The 20,555-nt window shown below is 53.2% G+C and overlaps 1 protein-coding gene across 25 annotated transcripts; it reads right to left on the bottom strand.

Moving 5' to 3' along the window:
* Nucleotides 1–1,100: 1,100 nt before the first annotated feature.
* Nucleotides 1,101–16,156, bottom strand: Kcnn4 (potassium calcium-activated channel subfamily N member 4). Of its 25 annotated transcripts, none has more exons than XM_087587613.1 (10): nucleotides 15,838–16,156; nucleotides 13,575–13,845; nucleotides 10,876–10,971; nucleotides 8,634–9,055; nucleotides 7,197–7,332; nucleotides 4,916–5,026; nucleotides 4,367–4,485; nucleotides 4,080–4,149; nucleotides 2,246–2,410; nucleotides 1,101–1,618 (listed from the first exon to the last, which is right to left on the bottom strand). In XM_087587613.1, exons 4-9 carry the CDS (start codon nucleotides 9,047–9,049, stop codon nucleotides 2,249–2,251), a joined length of 1,014 nt encoding a protein of 337 aa, XP_087443739.1. In that variant the 5' UTR covers nucleotides 9,050–9,055; nucleotides 10,876–10,971; nucleotides 13,575–13,845; nucleotides 15,838–16,156; the 3' UTR covers nucleotides 1,101–1,618; nucleotides 2,246–2,248. The 25 variants fall into 25 exon arrangements, 24 of the variants coding, with proteins under 24 accessions (XP_087443739.1, XP_087443720.1, XP_087443635.1 ...); XM_087587594.1 differs by having other exon boundaries at nucleotides 1,101–1,591; XM_087587509.1 differs by having other exon boundaries at nucleotides 13,638–13,845.
* Between the last annotated feature and the right edge of the window lie 4,399 nt (nucleotides 16,157–20,555).

Raw genomic sequence — 20,555 nt, 5'->3', positions numbered from 1 at the left:
GGTCTGGGTGTCTGCTTGTCTCTCAGTGTGTGTGACTAGGAGCAGTGTAGGCTTGAATGAATAGGGAGAAGTCAAGAAGGACGGGGCAGCAACACACCATGTGTGGAAATGATCAACACTGGTCCAAAGGATCCCTCCTGCTCGGATGATACTAGCCGCTGACCCCCTCCCCCCAACCCGTGGCCCAGTGTTTTCTTACATCAATCATCACAGCAGTTCCATAGAGACAGGACATTTCACAGGTGAAGTAAAATGTCCAGAGAAGTGAAGCCTAGGTCACACAGCAAGTAGAGGGCAGAATGAGGATCTTGATGCCCATGTGCCTGAATTCAAACCTTTTGCTGTGGCTTCAGATCCAGCAGGATTAGAAAGCTAGGGCGAGCACTTTAGGGGACTTGGCTCTTCTCTCTCTTTCTCTCTCTCTCCCCTCCCTCCCTCCTTCCCTTTCTCCCTCCCTCCCTCCCTCCCTCCCTCGCTCTCTTTCTTTCTTTCTTTAACATGTTATTTATTTGTGACTGGGGGTTGGAACTTGCCACTATATCAGAGAATAACTTAAGGGAGTCAGGTCTCTCCTTCTACCTACCTTGTTGGTCCTGGGGATTGAACTCAGGTTGTCAGGCTTGGCAGCAAGTTCCTGAACCCACTGAACCATTGTACCAACCCATTTTGTTGTTTTTGAGGCAAGATCTCATGTGGCTGAGACTGGCCTTGAACTCCTAATCTTGCCTCCACCTTATAAATAAGTGTTGGGATTATAGGCGAGCACCCCCAAATTTAGCTGAGGCTAGCCCCAAACTCAAGTTCTTCCTGCCTTCCAGTGGTTTTGGTTTTGTTTGTTTTGAGACTAGGTTTTAGTATGTACTCCTAGCTGTCCTGGAGCTCACTATGTAGACTAGACTGGTCTTGAACTGACAGAGATCCTCCTACCTCTGCCCCCCCAAGTCCATTTGGTAACCCAGAGCCTCCTGAGTGGTGAGAACATATGGGGAAGCATATGCCACCAGACCCCTCTACAGTTGGGAAAACTGAGGTTGGGGACAGGGCAAATACCTCCCGCAGCAAGATCTGAAGGACTTGGGTGTTTGGAAAGAAACGGCAGCTTTTGGCTTTGTTTACCATTTATTACAAAGTATGAGGGTGGATTGGTGAGCGGCACCCCGCACCCTACTCCCGCGCAGTTTCCGCATTCTGGGGGAAGCAGCGTCCACCAGGGGGCAGCACCTCCCGCCGCTCGGACCTGGTTCCTTCAGCGAGGCCGGCCTGCGGTGACTGAAGCTTCTTCCTAGCATCTTGGACCCCGGGCACCTCCTCTTCCAACAGAGCTTGAGGGGTCATGAACAGCAGCAGCACAGCAGAAAGGACTTTTGATGATGGCCTATGTGTAGTGGTGACCATAGTAACCCCACTGCCATGGGAGGTCCAAGCCAGTGTCCACTCATGGCTGCCACCACCAGAGTCCATGCATCTCAACGTGGATCCACTTGTGTCCTGGCATCTTGAGGTGATTTATTCATGGGGCTTGGTCAGAATAGGCAGGGAGGATGTCCTTGAGCTCAGTCCTTCGGTACATAGCCTGATTCTTCTGTGGGTCCTGAGTAGAATGTAGATCGATAACAGGCTAGAAATCATAGGGGCAGGGATGCCAGAGGTGGAGGTTGGCAGAAGCCGGAGAATGTCCAGAGGTGGGAAGACAGAAGGGTGCCAAAGCCCAGGAAAGGAGTGTACAGGTGTGCACAGGGACACAGAGACCAATCAATAAAGGGAGAGGGCTGGGAAGCCAAAAGCTGCTAGTTAGGGAATATAACTCAGAGTAGAGCCCTACCTAGCATCCCCTAGTGAAGGGCTGGGGGCGTGGCTCAATAATAGAGGCCCTGCCTAGAGTCCCCCAGTGAGGGGCTGGGGGCGTGGCTCAATAATAGAGCCCCTGGCTAGAATCCCCCAGTGAGGGGTTGGGGGTGTGGCTCAGTGGTAGAGCCCCTGCCTAGAATACACAAGGCCCTAGATTCCATCTCTAATCTTTTGGCCATGCTGCCCCCCCCCACCCTCCGCGCACAAAAGAGTGAAAAGTGAGGCTGACAAGTGCAGAAGGAATCGCTTCAAGTCCAGCTCTGAACTCAGAGTCTTAAGAGGTGAGACAGCTTAAGAGACAGGGTGGTCTTATCTATAGGCAACAGCCACAGCAGGCACAGCCATAGTTGCCTGTCTCTCCCTCGGGATTTTTCCTGGCCCAGCCCCTGCCCCTCACCAGCTATGTGGCCTCCTGGATGGGTTCTGGCGGCTGCTGCTGCAGGGCAGTACTGAGCAGTTCAGTCAGGGCATCCAGCTTCCCTGCCAGCCCATCGATTCTCTTCTCCAGGGCAAGGTGCGAGGCGCTGAGCCCGAGCTGCAGGTCGCACAGGATCATGTGCATCTGAGTGGGAGGGGAACACAGGAGTGAGGGCGGAGGAGAGCCCCGTCTGTTCTACAGTGTGGGATAGCAGAACACTGCCGAGCTCTCTCCGTCCCTGGAGGACTGTTCTTTTTGGGGGGTTGGGGGAATCTCTTGTAGCCCAAGCTGGAACAGAATTTGCCAGTTGGGATCTGGGAACGCAACCTGCGACCTCTGCAAGAGCAGGAAGTGCTCTTAACCGCTGAGTCATCTCTTCGGCCCCAATTAGCCTGAATTCCTGCTCCTCCTGCCCCTGCCCCCCAAATGCTGGGTTCACAGGCATGCACGCCATGCCTGGTGTTTTTCAGGGCTGGGGATTGAACCCAGGACTTCATGCTTGCCAGGCAAGTGCTCTTCCCCAACCTTGTCTATGAGCTTGCTGTGAGAGCCTTCGAATTCTGTGCTCAGGTCCCATAACCTTCATCCCTAGCGGCCCACCTATTCCTGCTGACCGGAACCATCCTGTTTTCTGAGACGTGTCATGTAGTCCGGGGAGCTGTGTCTATGTTTACTGTGGCCTCAGTGCCAAGGGTGGCTGTTTGAATTGTGCTGGGCTAACAAGAAAAGGCCACTATATAAAGAAGGGCCAGTGTGAGCCAGGCCAAAGGGGCATGACGTCATCATCACTGGTGGAGGCGAAGGATCTGAACCTTAGCAGCGAGAGGACCCCTCCGCCCTCGGGTACCCACTTCACAACAGCATTAGGAACTGGCTTTTGCTGAAACAATTTTATCACCTGTCACCGTGTTTCTTAAAAATTTTTTTAAAGTTGGGTTTGTTGTCAGTGTTTGAGCTGTAAGTTTGCCCGCTTTTATTTGCTTAAGAGTTGCACCTGGAAGGAAATTTACATCCGTCCACATGTAAGTGATAAAGATGACTTAAAACCAAACACTGGCGCTCTTGGGGTGTTTTTTCTCCTTAAGTCTAAAAGGAGCCAGCGTCTTACGCAAGCGTGGGAGGCTTTATTCTCCATCCGGTAACCTTTACTGAACATCTGTGTGTTTCAGCCCCCTCCCCCTCCCCAAGGTAATTTCCCCTTCCATGGAGTCAGTTTGTTTTAAAAACAAAATCTTTACTATTGTGTGTGCAGAGGGCTGTGGCGGGCACAAGACTGGATGGAGGTCACAGAACAACTTTGTGGGTCTGTTCTGTTCTTCTACCTTTATTATGGGTTCTATGAATACAACTCAAGTCACTAAGCCTTTTCACTGGGCCTTAATGTGGGGGTTATTTGGGGATTTTTTGCTTGTTTGTTTTGTTTTGTTTCATTTTTGAGACAAGGTTTCTCTGTGTAGCTATCCAGGCTATCCTGGAACTCACTCTGTAGACCAGGCTGACCTGGAACTCAGAAATCCACCTGCCTCTGCCTCCCGAGTGCTGGGATTAAAGGTGTGTGCCATCACCTGCTTTCTCTCTCTCTCTTTCTTCCTTCCTTCCTTCCTTCCTTCCTTTCTTTCTTTCTTTCTTTCTTTCTTTCTTTCTTTTTTTTCCAGGTAGTGTAGGCTGGTCTTGAACTCACAATTCATCCAGTCTCCTCTGGAGTGTTAGCTTGAGCTATGGTGTCTAGGTCTAAGAGTCCCTCCTTCACTGCCTCCCATCCTCCGTCCCACCTTGCTCCTTCCCCAAGACCTCCTCCCCAGGACCCTGGTACCTTGGAGATGTCCACCATGGAATTCACTTGTTCCCGGAGCTTCCGATGTTTCAGCCGTACCTGGCGGAACCTGCGGGGAGGTGGACTCAGTTTTAAACTTGGTCCCTGGGTGAGTGAGAGGGTCGGGGAACCAGGAGACAAAGGAGCAGCCTGCCTCAGAGCAGGAGGGATCCCAGGAATCCAGGGCCACCAGCACTGAGTCATGGTCACTCATGGGTGTCTTGGACAGGCCTGGGCACACACACGAGCTAGGCAGAGAGGTGACAGGGACACGGGGAGGCCCTCACGTGTGGATGGCAGCCAGCATCTTGCGCTGATGCCTGCGAGCCGCTCGGGAGTCCTTCCTTCGAGTGTGTTTGTAGTACATCCAGGCTTCCTGCAGCAGCCGAGCGGCCGACTCCTTCATCTGATGGGATGACAGTGTCAGGGGAGAGGGGTGCTCCGGGAATCTGGAAGGCCTGGCTTAGAAGTGTGGGGACTGGATTTTTCCTTTAGGGTCTTGCTATGTAGCCCAGGTTGGCCTCAAATTCCCTGTCACCTCATTGCCTAATCCTCCTGAGTACTGGGCCACACACATGAACTACCACACTTTAAGGGGACCAGCTTTAATACAGGGTGGTTTCCTGCAGCCCCGCTGGCCTTGAACTACAGAGCTGAGGGTTACCTTGAACTCCTGATCCTCCTGCTTCCGTCTTCCTAATGCTGGGATGACAGGTCTACACCACCATGCCCGTTGACACAGTGCTTGGGGTTGAACTCAGGGTCTTAGGTGAGCTAGGCAAGGGTCTAACCATTGAGCTACAGCCCTAGTCTGTGAGCCTGGTGCCCAGCCTCACCTCTTTGGCATAATGGATGTCCATCATGAAGTTGTGCACGTGTTTCTCCGCCTTGTTGAACTCCAGCTTCCGGGCCACCACAGCCACTAGTAGAGCCGTGCAGCAGACCCCCTGTGGGCACGCCAAGCAAGGCATGTGATTTTGTGGGACTGGGATTTGTCTGTCTTCTCACAACCACTGAGGGCTGTACAGCCACTGGCACTCTGCTGTCAGCAGAGCTGGCCTGAATTTACTATGTGACCAAGGACGACCTCAACTTCTGACCTCTGCCTCCACCTCCAAAGTGCTGGAGTTACAGGCACTTATCACAACGCTCAGTTAACGCCATATCGGGTACCTCTAACCCCAGGTCTTCATGAATGCCGGACAAGCCAAATTCCCAGCTCTGTTTGTCTTAGGATGTGGACAGAGTCTTTCTATGTAGCCCAGGCTACCCCCAAACCTACACGGACCCTCCAGTTCTGGATTCCCAGACAGGCTCCACCCATCACCCCTCCTGCAGCTCAAATGCCTCTTTCCTTAAATGATTGATTAGAAGGTGAGAGGACAGCCTCTCTAGGGGACAGACATCTCTCAGTATCTGTGAAAATGCCACCAGTTGCCACTGGAGAACGTCACAGCACTCTGCTACAGAGGACCTGTCTGCTACAGAGTCAGGCTCTGTGACACACACCTATAGACCTAGTACCAGGGGAGGAGGGGGCAGCACTAAGGCAGGAGGATCAACCGCTGTTATATGGTGGGCTTGAGGCCAGCCTGCTAACCCAAAACAAACAACATAGAAAAGTCACTGAGATGACTCAGTGGGTGCACTAGGCCTGGTGATCGGAATTGCAGCTCCATCAAAACCCTCACAGCCGAGGAGAGAACCCACTCTCTACAAGTTGCCCTTGGACCCCAACACGAGGGCCCTGACATGCAACCCCCCAATAAATAATCAAATATAATTTAAAAGTATTAAAATGCTATTATCTCATTGTGCCATGGAGGCTCTGAGCCAGGCATCGTGTGCGTGTGTGCGTGGGTGCACATGTGAGTGTGTGTGTGTGTGTGTGTGTGTGTGTGTGTATCGTGCCTCATACTTTTGGTTTTTCTTTCTGTCAAACGACACAGCCCTGAGGGGCTCTGATCCTCAGGGATATTTTTCTGGCTTTTCCGTCCACCTACTCTGCGTGTGTCCCAACTTGTTCGTCACACCATTGCTCACCCATGGACTCAACATGTCCTGGGGCAGCATCAGAGCTGGGAGCTGGTGGCTTAGGTCCTCTGTGGGAAGGGCTAGGCCAAGGCACTTGAGGCTGGGTCCCCGAGAGGGAGAAGGAGCTGGGTGGAAGGAACTGGATGGTGGTGGTGGGAATCTGTAGTAGGAGGAGGGTGACTGTAGGGAGGGGACGAGGCTGGAGGAGGTGGGGGTGGGGCATAGCCTGGAGATAGGAGCCTCTGCCTGAAGGGCTCTGGAGCATGGGTGGGTGCAGAAAGGCGTGGGATCCATTACACAACTGCCCACCCTCCCAACCCCCACTTCCTCCCAGAGAGCTCAGGGGCTGGGGTCAGAACAGAAGTGTAGGATCCATCACCGAATCCGCCATCTCCCCCACCTCACCCCCTGTGCTTCCTGTTTGAACCTTTGACGTGACGGTCTTCATTTGTCCTTTAACAACTCCACAAGGAGGATGCTGGGACTGGCACCCTCTTTACAGATGAGGGCACCGAGGTCCAGAAACATCATGTGGCTTGCCTGAGCTCCATAGCTGGCAAGGGACAAAATGGGGCCCAATCTATGAAGCCTGGTCTTCAAAACATACTCCAGATGGTGACTTTCCACCCAACACCCTCTAGGGGAGGACAGGAGACTGGATCCCTTGGCTCAGGAAGAAATGGGGCCTGGCTCTGGGGAAATGAACCCTGGGTTCCAGACGAAGGGACAACAGTCTCAAACTAGGTTATTTGTAGTGACCAGCATGCTTGAAAGACGAAGCAGGAGGATTGAGGGTTTAAAGGCCATTCTGGAGTACATAGGGAGTTTGGGGCTAGCCTGGGATACATAGCAAAACCCTAACTTTAAGGAGGAGGAGGAGGAGAGAGGGAGGATGGGGGGAGAAGGAAGAAGGTGAAGAGGAGAGAGAAACGGGGTTGCTTTCTGGGTCTAGAATAAGGATGAAGCTGGAGGTGGAGTCCAGATACCAGCATTTCTCAGGGATGGCAGGGAGGACCTACGTTGGTTTTTCTGAGCCGTGAGTATCAGCAGTTGTGGGAGAGGGTCCTGGGGGGCAGTACTCACCATGACTCCGGTGCACAAGCAGACAATCTTGCCCCATAGGGTGCCAGGTACGACGTCCCCATAGCCAATGGTCAGGAACGTGATGGGTATCAGCCACAGTGTGTCTGTGAGGTGTCCCGTGGCATTGACAGCCTGCCTACGGGCAAAGGGAACTTAGTTCTGAAACCCCAGCCTGGGGGTGGTTTATCCTCTAACACTGTTTCTCTTCCTGCTCCACTTTTAACACCAGAAACATCTGGATAGAAGGCCAGAAATTCTGCTCTCTTCTCTGCTGTGTGACCTCTCTCAGATGCTCAACTATTCTGGGCTGCAAAGTACAAATCCAGGACTGGCAAGTGGCCATCGACCTGTGGGTCACGACCCCGTGGAGTTCAAATAACCCTTTTACAGGGGCTGCATATGAGATATTTGTGTTATAATTCACAACAGCAGCAAAATTACAGTTCTGAAGGAGCAAAAAATATAACTTTCTGGTGTGTGGGGGGGGTCACCACAGCGTGAGGAACTGTACTAAAGGGTCGCAGCATTGGGGAAGTTGAGAGCAGTTGCTCTAGAGCCTGTTTGAATTCAGCAAGGCAACCAGCCAGGGTCGCTAGACTCAAGGGTGTGGGGATGAGGGCTGAGATGGGGCTGTGACCCAGCCTGAAGTTCACTTGGCAGGAGCTATCCAGAGGAAGCTACACTTTTATCTAACATCCTCAAAGAGGCTCCATGGCCTTCAAGGGATAGATCGGGGTCAAAATGATTGACATCACTAATAATGATGATAATAATAATAATAATAATATATAATAATAATAATGACCTGTCAGGAGCAGGACACAGTGACACTCATCGGTAACCTCAGCATTCAGGAGACTGAGTGAGGTACTTGGGGTGTTGGAGGCGGCCTGTGCCCCAAGGTCCTGTTGCCAGTTCTCAGGCCAGCAGCTGGATTTCTCTCTGAGACCCTGAGGATCCTTAGGAATCGAGTAGTAGCTCCCCCCATCTGTTTACAGTTGCTAAGCCCTTCAGGGAATTCCCCCAGCAAAGCAATTCCAAATGTCTGCTTTCCAGACTCAGCAAGCACTTATGGTACCCGCTAATTTGGAAAAGCTGTTCCTTTCAACAAGGTACTTACTAGGATTAGCCCTATTACCAGAGTCTGAATCTGGACTCACTATGGGAGCCGGAAGGGTGGATTTGCCTGGGCTTGTGCTCTTGCTCTCGTGCTACGCCCCCCACCGTGTGTGTGTGTGTGTGTGTGTGTGTGTGTGTGTGTGTGTGTTCTAAGTGGCTCAGAAGTTGGGAACCATCTCAAGGGCTTCCGATTTCTCCGCCAAGAAGGACGGAAAGTGTGAGCCTGCCCTGATGTTGGCTAGCCCCCAGCATTGTAGCCTGCACTACCATATCCAACAGACCCTGGTGTCTCTCCTCCCCGTGCTCCAGGCCCCTCACCTCTCAGCCACAGACAGCACCCAAGCTGTGGTGAGCCAGAGGCCCAGCGTGAGGCCCAGAAGCAGGCGACCCGGGTGCGTGTTCATGTATAGTTTGGCCACGAACCAGTGGCGGAATCGGACTTGGTTGAGCGCCCCGATGCTGCGGTAAGACGCGTTGAGCAGGACCCCGCTACGCAGAAGTACCGCGCGAGGCACCAGGTAGAGACGTAGCAGCATGGCCAGGGACAGCAACGCCTCGCCTTCGCCCAGGAAGCCCGGCCAGGCCTGTGAGTCTGTGGCCTCCCCCGCCAGGGTGCAGTGCGGGCTCCGTAGGGGCACCGGGTGCACCCCGCATACCAGCAGCTCCAGCAGGATCTGCGCCACCTGCCGCCGGGTCAGCGCCACGCGCCAGTCCCGGAGCCCGTTGTCAGTCATGAACAGCTTCAGGGAAGGGACAGACACAGGGAAAGAGGTCAGGTGCGGGGCAGGCAGTGGCACACCCGGCCTGCGCCCCGAGATAAGATGTGGAGGACGCCCTGGGCCAGGAAAGGGTAGGACAGAGATAGCTGCCCCGGGCGTGGGGCTGGGGAAGGAGGCAGGCGGGAACCCAGCAAGTCATCGCTCCACCTTCTCCACTGTCTCCAACTCTCTGGGATAGTTCTGGCCTACTTTCAGAAGGAATACTCCTCCTGCATGAATTGAGTGCACTGGCAGACTGATTTGTAGCGACCGAGACAGAACCATCGACCTCCCAGGACTATCTGCCCATCCTTGAGGGCTCTGCCCACTTATGACTCTGTGGTAACACCGCTGGCAAAAATAATAGTCAGGGCTTGTGAGATGGCTTAGTGAATAAAGGCATTTGCCACCAAGCCTGACTCCCTGAGTCAACATCGCTAGCATCCACGTTGTGCACGGTGGCGCCAGGTAATTTATAACCTAGGCTGGGCTCACCTGAATGATCTTCCTGCCTCAGACTCCCAAGTGCTGGGACTACAGGTGGGTGCTGCCACACTTCGTTCCATTTATGCAGCATTTGGACGCCCTAGGGACTGCTCTGTCCCCTGTACATGTGACTCAATAAATACACAGAGATTCATGTACTAGCGCTCCCAATTTACAAATCTGAAAATTGAGGCCTGGGTCTCACAACAGGGCAACTGAACACTGGGCCCAGAGCATGAACTGCTCTCTGTGAGGTTTGTTTCTTTGTTTGTTCTTTTGTTTTTGTTTTTGTTTTTGTTTTTGTTTTTGTTTTTTTCAATGTGAGAGCCTCTCACTGGGGGATTCTAGGCAGGGGCTCTACCACTGAGCTACACTCCCAGCCCCTCACTGGGGGATTCTAGGCAGCGCCCCTACCCTATATTACTGTGTCCCTACCTATTGAAATCACAAATCACCTAATGCTTAACATCCCACAGTAGTGTCAGTCCCTAGTGTGAGGTTTGTTTTTTTTTTTCCCCTCCTCCAGACTCAACAACTCTTCCTAGCCATCTTCAAACTCTGGTCTCACTGAAACACAATGCCATTCCCATTTTGATTTCTCCAGATCTTTTTCCCAGTTGCCTGACTCCCACGTAAGACAGTATTCTCAGCCATGTACAGCAATACCCTGGGATGTGCTGGGCACCTAAGAGGCGCTCAGTTAAAATTCACATTCTTTGGGCCTATGCGATGGCTCAGTGAGCCAAGGCTTTTACCTCCAAACACTATGACCTGAGTTTGATTCCTAAAAACCCCACGTGGGAGAAGGAGAGAACTGACTTGAATAATTTGCCTTCTGACTTCTAAGTGTGCCCCATAAATTAATAAATGTTAAAAATTTAAGTACACGGGGTTGGGGATTTAGCTCAGCAGTAAAGCGCTTGCCTAGCGAGCACAAGGCCCTGGGGTTCGGTCCCCAGCTCTGAAAAAAAGAGGGAAAAAAAAATCCCCTGCCTAGAATCCCCCAGTGAGGGGCTGGGGGCGTGGCTCAGTGCAAGGTCCTAAATTTCAGTCCCCAGCACCGAAATTAATTTTAAAAAAGTAAATGGTCTTGGGACTTGGGAGCTGGAAGGGCAGGCGTTGCCACCATCTCTAAGTGGCAAGGAAACACATGGGGGCTACACTGGAGGATGAATCAGCTAAGCCAGCAGAATCTGTCTGTCTGTCTGTCTGTCTGTGGCTGGTTCCACCCCAGCAAGCAAAAGTGTAGACTCATGCATCTCAGGGAAGGAGAAGGGTACACGTAGAGCAAAGCTGAGGGGTGGGACCCAGCTTACCTGGACCTCCTTGGCATGGAAGACCACAATAAGACAAAGGAGGAAGGCAGTGGACAGCGTGATTAAACACTTAACCAAGAGCAGGTACAGCACCCACTGTGGGCAACAAAAGACAGTGAGTGGCGCTCCCACTCCACCCACCCCCATTCCCTTCCTTCAGAAAGGCCATCTCTGCACTCCCAACCATCTGGCTCCCGAACCAGGCCCTCCTGACATCTCAAACCATTCTGGAGTCTAGTGTGTAGGTCACACGTATGATTCCAGCCCTCAGTAGGCTGAGACAGGAGGATTTCCAATTTGGAGTCTACTTGGGTTATGGCAGATGGAGATCATCTAAGCCAGACAGCCATGTCTCATCCTCACTTCCCTCCACTCCCCTACCATCAGGGAGCCTTGAAACTCACATTCTTTCTCTTTCCCTATGAAAAATAGTTCCTCATTTGTGCATGCATGTGATGTCTAGAAAAAGACATCCAGCCTCACGAGCATGCTCCTTCCATCTCCTGGGCCTGCCCCGAACCCAATTCCAGAAAAGACTAGAGACTGTCACTCAAGTCACTCAAGTCTCCTAGAGCATCATTCTGCCCTTCTCTAATCTGGGGAATGAACCCCAAGACCCCCAGCCCCAGCTCCCCAGAAGGGGGGTCCCCAGTCCTGCTTCGTGAGCCCCTTCTTCCCCTCTCCTACCACTTCCTCTGGCTATGTGCCCAGGGCACATGGGGCGGAAGTTCAGGGCCTACATAAAGTACCAGAAGTTTTTTTCTCTTCCTCTCTTTGTGTGGCAATGCCTTGGAGAGTGCTAAAATTTAGGGAGGAAGGATTTAGAGAGTTGGGGGGTGAGAATTGCTGAGTTCCCTAAGATGAGCCGATGCCCATAGGGAGATACTGTCCCAGGGCAGGGCTTGCCCCGGTTCCCTCATTGAACCCTGCACCTGTTCCTCAGAAGCCCTCTGCCAGTTTCCCTGGCTGGGCCCACGCCAGCACCCCGCCTCTGAGCAGGGGAAGAGGGCCAGTTTCCTGCCCCCGGGGGGCCTCCCCCCACCCCTGTCTGAACAATGGCGCTGTTGTCCCCAGCCTTCCCCTCCCCCGTCATCCTTCACCCTTCCCCAGTTCCCCGTTCAGTTTTTCAGTTTGTCTCAGCCCCTATCGCTTCAGACACAAGCCACTTTCCCACAATGCAATTCATTTCTCCTACGGCGGGGGTTGGGTAGGGGGTCCCCTTTTCCAATTCTACACCCAGACGGGGGTCTCTTATGCCCCTCTCTCTGAGAGTTCCATCTGCTTCTAGACCTACTAAATGCTAGGATTGCAGGCAAGCAGCCTCACAGTCCAGAGCAGGAAATCAAGCCCAGGGCCTTTGCGCATGCTAAGCAAGTACTCTACCAACTGAGCTACTGCCCAACTGGTGTGTGTGTGTGTGTGTGTGTGTGTGTGTGTGTGTGTGTGTGTGGTGTGCATGTGTGTGTGTGCGGTGTGTGTGGTGTGTGTATGTGTGGTGTGCATTGTGTGTGTGTGCGGTGTGTGTGGTGTGTGTATGTGTGGTGTGCATGTGTGTGTGTGGTGTGTGTATGTGTGGTGTGCATGTGTGTGTGTGTGTGGTATGTGTATGTGTGGTGTGCATGTGTATGTGTGGTATGTGTATGTGTGGTGTGCATGTGTGTGTGTGTGGTATGTGTATGTGTGGTGTGCATGTGTGTGTGTGTGCGTGTGCGGTGTGTGTGTCATATGTGTGTGTGTGCATGTGCCGTGTACGTGTATGTGTAGTGTGTGTATGTGTGGTGTGCATGTGTGTGTGTGGTGTGTGTGGTGTGTGTATGTGTGGTGTGTGTGTGGTGTGTGTATGTGTGGTGTGTGTGTGGTGTGTGTGGTGTGTGTATGTGTGGTGTGTGTGTGGTGTATGTGTGTGTCTGTGGTGGTGTGTGTGTAGTGTGCGTGTGTGTGTGTGCATCTGCAGTGTGTGTGGTGTGTGTGTTGTGTTGTGTATGTGTGGTGTGTGTGGTGTATGTGTGTTTGTGTGTGTGTGGTATGTGGTGTGTGTGTGTGTGTGTCTTGGGGGAGGAGAGTGGTCCATGCATCATGCACTGCCTTTCTATCCCTTTGTGTGCATCTCTCCAACTAGGGTTTCTCAGTGACTCTGGAACCTTTTCTGTCATTGTGACATGTTCTCTCTCTCTCTCTCTCTCTCTCTCTCTCTCTCTCTCTCTCTCTCTCTCTCTCTCTCTCTCCCTCTCCCTCTCCCTCTCCCTCTCCCTCTCCCTCTCCTCCCTCTCCCTCTCCCTCTCCTCCCTCTCCCTCTCTCTCCTCCCTCTGTGCACTCTCTTTCCCTCCACAAGTCTCTGTCCGGCCCATCTTCTCCGCTTCACTGCTTCACCTCATCCGAAGCTCTGTCTCTTCCTTCCGACATTCTTGGCACCCGCCCCTCCTGAGGAGCAGGTGTCTTTGTTTGGTGAAAAACAAGTTTGGGGTTGGGGATTTAGCTCAGTGGTAGAGCGCTTGCCTAGTAAGCGCAAGGCCCTGGGTTCAGTCCCCAGCTCCGGAAAAAAAAAAAAAAAAAGAAAGAAAAAGGAAAAAAAAGAAAAAGAAAAACAAGTTTGTTCGATTGAGATGGAGTTGCGGAGGGAGGGGGCATGGAGGTCACCAAGGCAGCCATAGGAGGGGGTTTTAGGGTGTCGATGTAGCTCAGTTGGAAGAGTGTTTACCTAGAACACGCAGAGCCTTCGTTTGACCCTCATCCTGTGTAAACCGAGTGTTGTGGTACCTGCCTGTGGTCCCTGCACTTGGGGAAGCGGCGGCAGGAGGATCAGAAGTACACGGTCATCCTCAGCTACATAGCGAGTTCCAGGCCAACCTGGGCTACCTTGTCTCAAACAAAGATTGGAAGAGCACTCATGGCTACGGTTGCAGAGATGGGAAAACTGAGGCTCAGAGCGTGGCATCTGCTCCTTCAGAATCACAGTTGGAGGAAAGGGCCTGGGTAGGTAGTGAAAAGGGAGAGATGAAGGAAAAGAGACCCCCTGGTCCCTTCCCTTCTGCCTGGACTCCCAGGTCCCCCACCTCCCCTGCTGGGCGCGGTGCAGGAGCGTGGGAGCGCCGGGGCCGGCCCCAGCCATGTTTCCTGTTGGCATGGCTCTGGACAGCCCCACCCCCTTGCAGTGGCTGCCCTCTCCTTGGCCACTTGGCTGAAGGAAGCTGTCCTGCCCTGACCGTCCATGTGGCTGCCGGTCACTTCACAGCAGCTGCTGCCCCTTCCTAATCCTCAATCCCAGGGCCCAGAAGTTCTCCCAAAGAACGGTCCACCTAAGTACACGCGCGTGCGCACACATGCCCAGCCCCTGCCTCAACTTTTCTGTTGAACAAGTGCGTCTCCCCTTCAGACCGCAGACCCAACCTTTGCCCTCCATCTCTCTTATGCCACAAACCTGAGCAGAGCCAGAATATTCCCGGGGCTTGCTAAGACCTGTCCCAGCCCCACCTCACTCCCTGGTCTTCCAGAGATTGATTGACAGCTCTCTTGAGTGTGTTCTTCCCCCACCCCGTTGTTTGGAATTATTTTTGTTTTTTGAGATAAGGTCTTGTGTAGCCCAGGCTGGCCTCCAACTCAGTATGTAGCATAGGCTGGGCCTAACCTTCTGATTCTCTTGCCTCCCACTTCCCCAGTGCTTGGATTCCATGCCTGGTGAGACTTTTTGAGACTCCTCCTGCAGACTCAAGTCTGAACCCCAAGTCTCCTCTCCCCTAGGGACAAGGGAGTTCAAGCCATGGTAAACCACTATCTGGTAAATGAATAACAGGTGTCTTCTGGGGGTAACGGCATCCTGTATGTTAGAGGTGGGGTGGAGGCTCCACTCCCCACCTTCTCCCTGTCGGTTACTTCAGGGCACAGCCTGGTGGCACTGGGTAAATGGCAGAGGCTAGATAAGGAGCAAGGAGACGCCTAATGACAAAGTCTTTCTTCCTCGCCCTCCCTTCACCAAAGATGGGCTATCAAGGGTCAGCCTTGCATGGGCCTCAACATGGCCCAGACCCCCAGTGGTCTGATAACACCCAAAGGCTAACACTGAGAACTGTCTCCCTTCTGTGCGTGGGGGAGGGAGGGAAGGAGTAGGATGGATTCACAGTAACTCAGGTTTCAGGGGTGCAGAACCCCCATCTGCTTCTCCCACACCAAGGGATCCAGACCCAGCCCTCTTCCCTTAGATCTTAAGAAGTGTAAGACTTCAGATCCCCTCCCTTAGACCCGAGAGTCCAGACCAGCTCTCTTCTCTCACAGCCAGGGGTGCAAACCCCAGCCCTCCTTCCTCACTCCCAGGAGTGCAAAGCCCAGTCCTCCTCTTTCATACCCAGGGTATAAGACTCCCAGATCTCCTCTCTCCTTCACTCTCAAGGGTGTAAGTTGCCAGCATCCTCTCTCACACAGCCGCGGTGCAGACCCCAGCCCTCCTCCTTCACAGTGAGAGGTATAAAACACCAGCCTCCCTCCCTCACACGCAGGGGTTCAGGCCCCAGCCCTCTTCTCCCCCCACAGGGTGCAGACCCCACCTCTCCTTCCTCACAGTCAGGGTTGCAAACCCCAGCCCTCCTTCCTCACTCCCAGGGGTGCAGACCCCAGCTCTCTCCATCACTCCCAGGGGTGCAAACCCCAGCCCTCTTTCCTCACTCCCAGGGGTGCAAACCCCAGCCCTCCTTCCTCACTCCCAGGGGTGCAGACCCCAGTCCTCTTTCATACCCAGGGTATAAGACTCCCAGCTCTCCTCTCCTCCATACTCAGGGGTGTAAGGCATCAGCACCCTCTCTCACAGCCAGGGGTGCAGACCCCAGCCTTTCCCCCTCACACCAGGTTCCCTGTCCCCAGCTACCCTCCCTCCCAACCCCCCTCCCTCACACCAGTTTCCTGTCTCCAGTCCCCTTCCCTCACACCAGGCTCCCTGTCCCTTCCCTGCTCTGTGGGAGGGCTCCACTCACCTTGCAACCCAGGAACCACAACATCTCAGCGTGCAGCACCATGAGTCCGATGCCAGTTCCCGCCAGTACCAGTGCCCAGCCGGCCACCCTCTTCTCCTGCTCCAGCAGGCGCTTTCTCCGTCTCAGGGCCCCCAGGCCAGTCACCAGCTCCCCGCCCATGGCCCCCGAGCTCTTGGTGCTCAGCCAGCTTCCTGCCCAGGGTCCCCCACCTCTCAGTACGCAAATGGCAGCCAGCTTGGCTTCCAGGCCAGCGGCCTGTTCTGCTCACCCTGGGACTTTGGCTGGAAGGCACAGCCTAGCCCCATGCCCTCTGGGGAGTGGTAACTGCAGCGGGCAGGGCAGGGCGGGGAGGGACGGGGAGGTCCCTGGGTAGGGGGAGGCTGCCCATCCCATCCCCTTCTGAGACTAAGGAGGGGTTGGGGTGTGTCTTGTGGCCCCGGGCAAGGAAGAAGAGTCCATCCACGTGGGCAAAGACACACACTCTGACACAATAGGTTGTGACTTTCCAACCGTTTGCACTCTGTGGCACACACCTACAACCCACCACACCCACACACCACAGAGCACCCCATGACAGACCGGAGATGGAGCCCAACACACCAGCACACACCACACAACCTCCACAGAAGTGACTCACACTCCCGAAAGTTCAGAAACCCACAGCCACACCCAGACACCACACACACGGTGTGACACACGCCAGCACTTAGCAGGGCACCAGCGTCCCGCTGCACTCAGGGCCACCCAAAGGTTGTGCTCACACAGTCACACAGTCAAAGTGGGGCAGGGGGAGGGGCTCGAAAGTCGGGCACTGTGATTAAAAGGCAGTGCTACTATCGAAAGGAGTCTGACTTCCATTTCTAGCACCTACTTACCAGGTGGCTCGAATCCACCTGTAACTCCGGGAGATCTGACGCCCTTTTTCTGGTCTCTGCGGCCTCCCCTACGCGTGTGGCTTATATTCGCATACATACACATGCATGAATTTAAAAAATTAAATAATAATATTTAAATGGGGCCAGGGGTGGAGTGCTGTCATTAGCACTCTCCTTTGGATCACAGAAGCCCTGAGGTGGATCCCAGCATGGCATAAAGTGGGCTCTGGGAAGCTGGAGGCAGGAAGATCAGCAGGTCTCAGTCACTGTCAACTATGAGTTCCAGGTCAGCCTGGACCATATGAGACCCTGTCTCCAAAAACAAAACCAAGTAAAACCCCATAACATTCCAGGATAGAAAGAGCTAGGCATCACCGACCACAGGAAACAGGAAACATGCACCAAGAGCGACACAAATACACAACAGGTATGGACACACCGATTTGTAAGAGTCACCAGGCACAACTGTCACATGTCATACAGGCACAGAAGGAGGTGTGAATGTGAAACACATAGAGATACTCCATGTGTGCAAACACCTAGGGGTGGCAGACACTGTCACCCAGCACCTAGAGGACAGGAAACACACAGTAGCTCACATCATCGTGAAAGGGGCTCAAACACACACGCCCCTGACACTGATCCTGAAACACACACTGGTGCACTTGACACTCAGTGTGCCCTAGCATTGGATGTGACTCAAACCAGGGAACAGTCAATGGAAGTGTGCAAGCAGCTTCTATCCAAAGTAGGAAATTCTAGGACATTCTAGCTACACACGGCACAGTCCAGGATGAGATCCTTTGAGGGCGAGGCATGGGTTCGGAGCCACAAGAACACCGACGTCCAGATTAGTCACATACAATCGCCGTACAGGTTACATTCCAACATGCATGGCCACACAAACACAACACACTCAGGGAAAAGAAAGATCCTTAACGTGGGCATATATCCTGACATGAGTAAAAAAGGCTGTTTCACTGAATCAGATAGGGTGTTACATTCACATTTACAGACACACACACACACACACACACACACACATACACACACACAACCTGTAGGCAGGGCTGGGAAGATGGTCAGTTGTTAAAGTGTTTGTGCACAAGTATGAGGATCTGAGTTCGAATCCCTAGCACATTTGTGAAAAGTCAGGTGCAGGGGTTGGAGAGATGTCTTAACAGTTAAGAGTCTGGGCTCCTCTTGCAGAGGACCCTGGTTTAGTGTCCAACATCAACTTTGGGTGGCTCACGATAGCCTGTAACTTCAGTGAATCCAGAGCTCCCTGCTGACTTCCGCCTGCACACACATGGCAAACACAACACACACTTGTGCATGCACATGCATGCACGCACACACAATTGCATGCACACATGTTCACATGCAGTCATGAATGCACGCATGTGCAAGCACAAGTAAGACTAAAATAAAACAAGTAATTTTAAAATGTTAGGTGCAGAGGCACACACCTGCAACCCCTGCCCTGGGTTTGTCCTCAGATGGATGGAGTCATTCTAACCCAATCAATGAGTTCCTGTGAAAGACCCAGCCTCCAAACAATGAATGACGAGGCTCAGGGGGTTTAAGGGCACGAACTGTCAACACCGAGGATCTGAGTTCAATTCCCAGAGCCTGCATGATGGAAGGAGAGAACTGACGCCTGTGGAGTGACCTTGGATTTTCTTTTTCTTTTTCTTTTTTTTTTTTTTTTAAAAATTGCTTTATGCATATGAGTGCACTGTCGCTGTCTTCAGACACACCAGAGGAGGGCATCAAATCCCATTACAGGTGGTTGTGAGCCACCATGCAGCTGCTGGGAATTGAACTCAGGACCTCTGGAAGAGCAGTCATGCTCTTAACCCCTGAGCCATCTCCTGTACCATGGTATGCACACATAGTGCACATAAATGTAAGGTGCAGAGCAATTGAGGAAGATATTCTTATATCAACCTCTGATCTCCACAGACATGCACATCCTGTGCACCCAACTCCAACACAGAACACACACACAGACACACAGACACACAGACACACAGACACACACACACACACACACACACACACACACACTTCTCACAAGAGACAAGGCAAAGGCACAGGGTGAACGTGATGCTAAGAACAAGATGTTGTGTGAGACACAGAGATCCAAATAGGGACATACAACAAAGAAAGCAGACACATGGGTCTACACACCAGGGCCTTAAATGTTCCCATGCATGGCAACACCCACGACAGGACAGGGACATCAAGACAGGTCACAAAGGGATCTTGTAACATGGTGTTTCACCTCACAGTCCTCAGGCTCAGAGAAACGCTCAGTCACAACTCCTTCCCACCCTGCGTCCTGTGGCATCGAGGACTGTGCACCGCCAGACACAGGGAAATGAGATACCGGTGGATAGACATGTCTGGCACCAATGCAACCCACATAGACACACCCGGAGACTCCCAACCACACACACACAGACACGCCCAGTGACAGAAACACACCCCGTAGGGGTGCCCCACCCCATGGCACACTTGATGATCCCACTCAGTGACACATGGCTGGAGAAGGATGGAGACACACCCAGTCACACCCGGACACCACACGTGTGTCTACTTGGAGAAAATGCTGCAGCTGGGGACTCCTCATGCTGCAACCCCGGCATCCCTGCTGGCTTGGAGCCATCTCTGCTTCCTCCTCCCCAGAAACATCTCTGGGCCTTGCATACAACTCTGTATTGTATCTCCCTCATTTTAAGTCCTCATGGTTATTTTTCACTGTTGGAATGGGACACAGGGTAGTCTGTGTGCTAGACCTGTGCTCACCACTGGGCTATACTGGGGCCCTTCACTGGGAGATTCTAGGCAGAGGCTCTACCACTGAGCCACAACCCCAGTCCCTCACTGGGAGATTCTAGGCAGAGGCTCTACCACTGAGCCACGCCCCCAACCCCTCCCTGGGGGATTCTAGGCAGGGGCTCTACCACTGAGCCACGCCCCCAACCCCTCCCTGGGGGATTCTAGGCAGGGGCTCTACCACTGAGCCACGCCCCCAACCCCTCCCTGGGGGATTCTAGGCAGGGGACAGGGACTAGGACCACACATGAGGCAAACGCCAAGAACAGCTCAAGCCACTCCAACTGCATAGCTTCTGGGCCCCAGTTCAGGGACTTCTGAGAAATGTACACAGACAAATATCGAGGGAGGGAGGGAGGGAGGAAGGGAGGGGCTGAGGGAGAGAGGAAGGGGGTGGGGGCGGGGACGGGAGGGGGAAACGGAGGGGGGAGGGAGAGGGAGAAGGGGAGGGGAGGGAGAGGGGGAGAAGGAGAAGGAGACTGAGAAATTACAGAGGGTCCAGGAGTCAGGTGTGGTATTAAACATCTGTAATTTCAGAAAAGTGGAGGCTGAGTCATGGTAATCAAGAGGCTGAGTCCAGTCAGGGATGTGGAGTTACTTCCTGTCTCAAAAAACAAAAACAAAAACAAAATACAAAAAAGAAAGTAAACCACAACACAGGTTTTGGAGGTAGAGGTGAAAAAAAAAGGCTGTGGGCGTGCTTCATTGGTAGAGGCCCTGCCTAGGATCCCCCAGTGAGGGGCTGGGGGCGTGGCTCAGTGGTAGAGCCCCTGCCTAGAATCCCCCAGTGAGAGGCTGGGGGTGTGGCTCAGTGGTAGAGCCCCTGCCTAGAATCCCCCAGTGAGGGGCTGGGGGCGTGGCTCAGTGGTATAGCCCCTGCCTAGAATCCCCCAGTGAGGTGCTGGGGACGTGGCTCAGTGGTAGAGCCCCTGCCTAAGGCCTTGGATCTTATCTGTACCGTGCACTCACGCACGCACACACACAAAAACAACATCTGGGAAG

The sequence above is a fragment of the Rattus norvegicus genome, chromosome 1 (genome assembly GCF_021556685.1).
Source record: "Rattus norvegicus strain SHRSP/BbbUtx chromosome 1, alternate assembly SHRSP_T2T, whole genome shotgun sequence".
Classification (NCBI taxonomy): Eukaryota; Metazoa; Chordata; class Mammalia; order Rodentia; family Muridae; genus Rattus; species Rattus norvegicus.
This window is presented reverse-complemented; position numbering and strand designations above follow the sequence as displayed.

Bases quoted from the DNA above. Each gene is read 5' to 3' on its own strand.
- Kcnn4 (XM_087587509.1), bottom strand. From the start codon at position 13,811: ATGCCACGCTCTGAGCCTCAGTTTTCCCATCTCTGCAACCGTAGCCAT. The intron at 10,972-13,637 runs GCAGGTACCACA...TGTTGCCCACAG, and splicing joins CCCAAGTGCAGGGACCACAG to TGGGTGCTGTACCTGCTCTT. The intron at 5,027-7,196 runs GTGAGTACTGCC...GCGTGCCCACAG, and splicing joins GCTTGTGCACCGGAGTCATG to GGGGTCTGCTGCACGGCTCT.